At 45.9% G+C, this 7,663-nt stretch overlaps 1 protein-coding gene across 2 annotated transcripts in view; it reads right to left on the bottom strand.

Moving 5' to 3' along the window:
* Positions 1–3,842: 3,842 nt before the first annotated feature.
* The window catches only part of LIPH (lipase H), a 48,747-nt gene continuing 44,926 nt past the window's right edge, over positions 3,843–7,663 (bottom strand). The window contains exons 8-9 of one of the 2 annotated variants that reach the window (XM_008066343.2): positions 6,529–6,702; positions 3,843–4,650 (exon numbers count right to left, since the gene is read on the bottom strand). In XM_008066343.2, the coding sequence (XP_008064534.1) occupies positions 4,563–4,650; positions 6,529–6,702 (262 nt within the window). In that variant the 3' untranslated portion in view covers positions 3,843–4,562. The remainder of the gene's footprint in view (positions 4,651–6,528; positions 6,703–7,663) is intronic. The other variant, XM_008066342.2, reaches the window with a different exon arrangement.

A 7,663-nucleotide genomic window follows, 5' to 3' on the forward strand; every position in this document is an offset into this window, starting at 1 on the left:
CACTCCAGTCTGGGCGACAGAGTGAGACTCCAACTCAAAAAAAAAAAAAGAAAAGGAAATGTTAGAGTCCTGACACTGGGGGTCATGAGATTTGGCCAGTGCAAGGTGGTAAGAGACCTTTGGTAGAACTCTTTCGGATGGTGCTAACCTGCTTTTCTACAGCTCACTTCCCAAGCATCTGCTTGCTCCCACTGCCCTACTCCCCTGGACCTGCCCTGCTGGACTCCTGTCCTGATCCCTCCTGCTCAACCTGACTGCTTGGGGAGGAAGCCCCGGATTGTGCTCCCCTATCCCAACCCACCTTCATTCTGTTTTCAGTCTCCCCAACCTTCCTAGCCCCTAACCCAGCACCTCCAGAGCCAACTCCTAACCAGTCTCCGCTGTGACCACTCATTTATAGAACATTCCCATGCAATCTGACAAAGGACAACCACAATCCCCACCAGGTGAGTGCCAATGGCTCAGAAAGTGGAAAGGAAGAAAAAGTAAGAGGTTTTAATGAGAGTAAATTAGCCAGGCATTCACCGTGCCTCCTTGTCAATAGTTTGCAACCTTTCTGGCTTAATCAGCAGTGCCCAGAGCAATTGAAAGGAGTAGCTGTGAAGACCACAGGGTGTTTTCCCCACTTCCACCCCAAACACAGCTGATTGGAACTGGATGGACATCTTTCTGGGGAGGAGAATCCAAGGGCTATTTCCTCTCCCTGGACTTTGGAATTGGACCAAAGTCAGTGAGTGGCCAAGAACCCAATGAAGCTGCCCCATGCAGGGAGTTGAGCTCAGTCATAGACACTCATGGCAGAGCACTAGGATTAACAAAGGCAGAAGGCTCCAGGGCTGGCTGCCCATTCCTGCCCTTCCTGGGGTTTGATGGTTCACTTCTTCCTGGGTTTCCACAAGTCTTTTCTATTTCTCAATAATCTATAAAATATGGGTTAACGTGAGTGTATTTCTGTTCCTGGCATCCAAAGTCTCCTTGGCTAGGATGGAGTTCTGTAGGAATGGGAGTAAGGGGGAAAGGTTCAAGGGCAGGGGGCTCTGAATTTAGGATTTTGGAAATAACACAGTTAAGTGTGTTGAGGTCTGCATCAGAGTCGAGGTGACTCCCTCAAGCTCCTAAGCACGAATCCATTCCATTGTGTTCAGCAGATATTTATTGAGCACCTACTTTGTGCCTGGCATTGTGCAAGATGCTGGGGAGGCAAAAACAAGAGCAGCAGCCATTTTTGTCATGCTCTCGGAGGAGTTACAGACACAAAAACATATCACAAGCCGGACTCGGTGGCTCAGCCTGGAACCCCGCACTTTGGGAGACTGAGGTGAGTGGATTGCCTGAGCCCGTGGGTTCGAGACCCACCTGGGCAACTTGGCAAGACCTCATCTCTACAATAAATCAAAAATTAGCCAGGTGTGGTAGCGCACACCTGTAGTTCCAGCTACTGGAAGGCTGAGGCGGAAGGATTGCCGGAGCCCAGCAGGTCGAGGCTGCGGTGGCCGGGAGCGGCCACTGCGCTCCAGTCTGGGCAACAGAGTGAGACTCCAACTCACACACACAAAAAAAAGAAACATATCACAATATGGCACAATCACAGCAGAGATGGAAGCACGCACAGAGTGGGTGGCAAAGTGGGTGGAGGAAGAGAGACTTGTGGAAAGGGAGACTTGTTCAAAAGGATTGTGAAATAGAGCCTAGAGTCATCCAGTCATGTCGCAAGGTCCCGGGGGGGTTTTAGCAAAACAGAAGACAGGGAAGTGGGGAATGTGTGCAAAATCTCCTGGACTTCCGGACAAGTGGGTTTGCTGAGGAATGGTTTTGGGACCACCTGGAAGATGTGATAAGGAGTGACAAAGGAGCCAACTTCCCTTTTTTCCGGAGAACTTGGGAAATGGGCAATTGGCCTCCAAAGACAACAGAGGCAATAGGAACAAAAGTGTCTGGGAGGAAAGTCCAAGGTAGAGAAGGTTAGGTGTCCTGGTGGAAATGGGCTATGGCTGGGGTGGAGGAGGAGCCTTTACCAACTGAAGATGGTTCCACAGGCCTCAGAGGGCCACACATAGAAAGTGCTCATTTAATACATTTTTCCTGAACACAGACTATATTCCATGCTCATGGGCTCTGCCTTGCAGAGCAGTCCAGCTACTGGAAGGCTGAGGCGGAGAAGACAGACATTAAACAATCACACAAATAAATGTAAAAAAAAAAAAAAAACTTAAATAGTTGCTATGAGGCCAGGAGCAGTGGCTCAAGCCTGTAATCCCAGTACTTTGAGAGGCCGAGGTGAGAGCATTGCCTAAGCTCAGGGATTTGAGACCCGCCTGGGCAACTTGAGACCTCATCTCTACAATATATATCAAAAAATTAGCCGGGCGTGGTAGCGCACGCCTGTAGTCCTGGCTACTTGGAAGGCTGAGGCAGAAGGATGGCCGGAGCCCAGCAGGTCAACCTTGGGGGGGCCGTGAGCGTGCCACTGCACTCCAGCCTGGGTGACAGAGTGAGACTCTGACTCAAAAAAAGAAAAAGACTCTGTATTTGCTATACATGTACGTGTGTAAGAAGACGTGCCACACAGGAACGTACTTACAGACTTCTATAATTTATGAATTAGAGAGTTCATATCGTTACAAGGGCTGATTTCACAGAAAGCAGATGAAGAACAATTACTTGAATAAGAGGAGATGACCGGCCTGTGACACTCAGGATTCCCACAAATCTCCCTTCAGTGGCTACAGCTGTGGGACAGATCCTGCCCACCCTCACACTGGACAGCTGGCCCCAGGGATTGTTCTCCCTTCATTCCAGCCTCTCTGGCCTTGGCCCTCGAGCCCCTCTTGACTTGACTGCTGCTGTCATTCTGAATTCACAGATTGCACTGACCTCCGGGAAAACCTCAAATTGCAGGCTTCAGATAATCCAAGAGCACAGAGCACACCAGCTTATGCTTCTAATTCACATGTTAGCAAAACAAGTTATAGCCTTGTTCCAAACGGTTAACATTAATTACCTCTACTAGGTGGTATCATGAATAGTATTTTCTTCATTTTGCATCTATGTGTTTTCTAAATTTCCTTCAATAATCATAGATTACATTGGGAATATGGAAAAACAAGCATGTCTTAAGGCTCGGTGTGGTGGCTCATGCCTGTAATCCCAGCACTTTGGGAGGCCGAGGTGAGGGGATTGCTTGAGCCTAGGAGTGTGAGACCAGCCTAGGCAACATAGTGAGACCTCGGCTCTACAAAAAATCAAAACATTAACTGGGCACAGTGGTGCACACCTGTAGTTCCAGGGAGGCTGAGGCGTAAGGACTGCGTGAGCCCAGAAGGTGGAGGCTTCAATGAGCCATGATCATACCACTGCACTCTAGCCTGGATGACAGAATGAGACCTTGACCAAAAAATGGTGAAGAACAAGCTGTGCTTTTTTTTTTTTTTTTTTGAGTTGGAGTCTCACTCTGTCGCCCAGACTGGAGTGCAGTGGCCGCTTCCGGCCAACACAGCCTCGACCTGCTGGGCTCCTGCGATCCTTCCTCCTCAGCCTTCCGAGTAGCCGGAATTACAGGCATGCGCTACCACGCCCGGCTAATTTTTTGATTTATTATAGAGATGAGGTCTTGCTGCCCCAGGCGGGTCTCGAACCGGCGGGCTCAGGCAATCCACTCCTCAGCCTCCCAAAGGCACAGGATTACAGGCTGAGCCACCGAGCCGGGCTCAAACTGTGCTTTTTTGTCTCCTGCCTCTTGTCCCATCCATCCTCTGTCATGTGCCTCAAGGCGGCCCCACTGCTTCCTCTGCCCTTCTTTCCTTATCCACTTGCAATCTAGTCCCAGCCCCTGGCCTCTTGGCTGCCAGTCCATGCCCACATCCTCCACCTCCTCTGGGCCCCAACACCACTTCAGAGAAGGCAGGAGGCCAGGGTGTGGCTCTCTGACCTTCCCAGAGGAAACAGCCCAAGGGACAAGCTGGTGTTGATAAAAAGAGGCTCTCTCATTGCAACTTAGACAAAAACCTGTGAAAATAAATAAAAGCATATTCACATTTCTCAAACATCTCATAAATGCGGTACCCATGGGATTTCAAAAAACCCTTCATACATAGACTTGCCTCCCAAACCCTGAGTGAGGTAGGTCAGTTTCATTCCCGACTACATGCAGGAACTGGAGGAATTTGGCACAGGGAATGCAGAATCCAAAGCGAGGCCTCCAACCTGTCCTTCCCTTTACAATGCCTGACCTGTAGCCACGATGGACAAACCCGCCGACGGGATGGATAGGCAGCAAATCGACAGGTTGGAACAAATGAGGCCCCAGGACGCAACAGACACAGTGCCGCGCTGCCGCAAGCCTGGCTATTTCTGACTTGCCCTAGTTAGGAGCTCTGTTCGCAGGACTGTTTTATAATCACAAGGTTGTTTGATGCTGCGTAATATGACAGCCAGAGGACGCTACTGAAAAAAATCTTGGTTTTTCCATTCTTTTTGTGCCTTGAGGAATAAGCGAGATGAAGCTTTGTAAGATGCTGTTGTTGTAGCTTTCTTGATATTACCGGTGTGTGTTCTGTCAACAGTTACATCTGCAACTTTGGGCAAAGAATAGGTTGGAAGACTGTTTCAACGTTTTCCCTCAGGACAAGATCATACCGACACAACTGGGGCCTGGGAATATAAGACAAAATATCCTTGTCAATAGGATTATAAAAATGCCACATTCAGCCAGGGACAGTGGCTCATGCCTGTAATCCCAGTGCTTGGGGAGACCAAGGTAGGAAGATCACTTGAGGCCAGGAGTTCAGGACCAGCCTGGCAACATAGCAAGACTCTGTCTCTATTTAACAACAACAACAACAACAGAATATTCCATTCTAGTAAAATAAAATATATCTTTAGAATATAAAATTATTTAGCAATTATTCTAATAATATAAGAACATCCTTATGGTAAGTAAAACATCAACAACAAAAAAAGCAGGCTATAAAACTTTATTTGCCACATAACTTCAAGTAGGTTTAAAAACAATAATAACGATTAGAAAGAAATAACCAAAAATATAACAGTGGTTGCCCCTGAATCATGACAATATGGGTAATATTTTTCTGCTTCCTAATACTTTCTGTACTTTCCAGATTTTATAAAATCTGGAAAGTACATGAACATGTAATCCTCTGATAGGAAAAAAGGTATAAAAGCTTCTCAGTTTTAGGATGTAATGACTATCCTCTTTGAAGGATAGTCACTTGTATTACTAAATATTTTAGGGTACCCTAAACCTTCAAGGAAAAGTAATTCATAAATGCAAAGCACTAACTGCTTACATAATTTCTTTTATCCCTCTCTGTCCATAGGTTAAATGCTAGAAACCTATGATAGAGTGGTATTTGTCCCAAAACATACATATGAACACAGCTATGTACTTTAAAAAAAAAAATCATTATTTCTCTCTCTCTCCCGCTTCTCCTTCTCTGTCCCTCTCCACACACACACACATTGTTGTTGTTGGTTGGTTTTTTTCCTGAACCAGTTGAGAATGGGTTGTTTACCAGCTAATACTTCAGGGTGTATTTTGAATAACAAAGACATTTTCAGGGCAGTTATCAAATTTAAGAAACTATACTTTTATACTGTTAAAGGCATAAAATATTCCAAATTTTATGTACCTTTTAAATACTAGGCCCTAGCCAGGCTCGGTGGCTCAGCCTGTAATCCCATGCCTTTGGGAGGCTGAGGTAAGTGGATTGCCTGAGCCCGCGAGTTCGAGACCCGCCCGGGCAGCGAGACCTCATCTCTACAATAAATCAAAAAATCAGCTGGGCGTGGTAGCACATGCCTGTAATTCCGGCTACTCGGAAAGCTGAGGCGGAAGGATCGCCGGAGCCCAGCAGGTCGAAGCTGCGGTGGCCGGGAGTGGCCACTGCACTCCAGTCTGGGCGACAGAGTGAGACTCCAACTCAAAAAATAAATAAATAAATACTAGGCCCTGCTTTATCAGTTTGCCAAATTATACAGACCTTTCCTTTCTATAGCAGATATCAACTTACAAGCAATGTGGGTGGTTAGGGAGGAACTATATAACTCTAAACATTTAATCACATTATTTCCTTGGATTCCTGGGACATTTATCTTTAAGCATATAACAATGTAATTTGTTGAAGTACTGGGCTACTTGTTTTTTTGTTTTTTGTTTTTATCTATTTTTATTTTGAGACCAGGACTCACCACCTTCATTCATTGCTGGTGGGTCTATGAAATGGTACGATTTATTTTTTTTAAAGTCCATCGTAGTCCAGGCTGAACTTGAACTCCTGGGCTCAGGTGATTCTCCTGACTCAGCCTCCCAAATTGCTGGGATTACAGGCACATGCCATCTCATCTGGCTGAGCTACTTGCTTTCAATAAAAGCTATTTTTGGAGAACCCTTCACTTTTCTCATTGTGAATGAAAATAGTCTTGTTAAAACATCAAAGCAAGCAGACTGGACAGGATTCAACAACATCTTTGGAAACCAGAAGCTTGTCGGACAAACTGCTTTCGGCTCACCTCTCTGGATGGACAAGGGACCTTAACTTCATTCGGAGAATCCGGAGCTTGTACTTTGGGCCTATTACAGATCCTGTAGAGAACACCAGGGAAATCGCTGACACTTTATCCAGATCTTGGTTAAATCTTGCAAGCAAACTCACTTGGTGATATTTCTGAAATGTGGCGGGTTCACTAGAGGAAAGAAATAATATGGAAAGATGGCTATATATTGCTAATGAAAGGATGTAGTTTTGCAGCCTATAAATCCTTGGAAAGCAGGTTAACCCCTTGACCCCCCAGCCAGCACTAGCTGTCTTTCATGGGCAAAGTCTGCTAATCCCAAAAGGTTGTGTAAGTAAAGCTACTGACCCCAACATGACATTAGAGAGGTATGCTGTGAATGACTGCTTCCTACCCGTTGGACAATGTCTCTGTCTCTTGACACATTTCTCCAGGCCCCAAAACATTCTGCAAGGTAGGCATAATTCTCATTTTCCAGGCAGGGAAGCAGATGCTTGCAACGATCAAGTTCCCCAGGTGACAGGGCTTATATGTAGCAGTGCAGGGATTTTCTGGCTGAGTTTAAAGTTATGGTCTCTACATTCAACTGCATCACTAGATGCACATGTATATTTTTAGCCAAACTAGATAGTAAGTGAGAGGTTGTGCTTAAGCATATATTTTTTTCAGTCCTCCCTCTCAAGATGAACTTTAAAACAACTAAATCCAGGTTCCAATAATTTCCCAAGTGTTTGGAGATATTTTCTACAGCTGGCATCCCAAATTGAGCCTAGGGTGTATAGCTGGGGAGGTCAGCTCGGTCATTGTCCCTCTGGAGAGCTGGGAGAGCTGAGGTTCCCCCAGATTCAGGAACAGTAGTCTTGCTCTAGACATGAGGAGGTGTCTGTCACCCCTGCCCCACAGGAATCATGTCTAAGTCCTGTGCAGAAATGCCACAAGTAAAACTAATCTGAAACGTGCCCAGATTTTGGTTTCTTTCTTTCTTTTTCTTTTAAATTTATTTATTTATTTATTTATTTTATTTTATTTTATTTTATTTTTTTGAGTTGGAGTCTCACTCTGTCACCCAGACTGGAGTGCAGTGGCCGCTCCCGGCCACCGCAGCCTCGACCTGCTGGGCTCCAGCGATCGA

The sequence above is a fragment of the Carlito syrichta genome, unplaced genomic scaffold, assembly GCF_000164805.1.
Source record: "Carlito syrichta isolate Samal-C Ts95f unplaced genomic scaffold, Tarsius_syrichta-2.0.1 Scaffold308888, whole genome shotgun sequence".
NCBI lineage: Eukaryota > Metazoa > Chordata > Mammalia > Primates > Tarsiidae > Carlito > Carlito syrichta.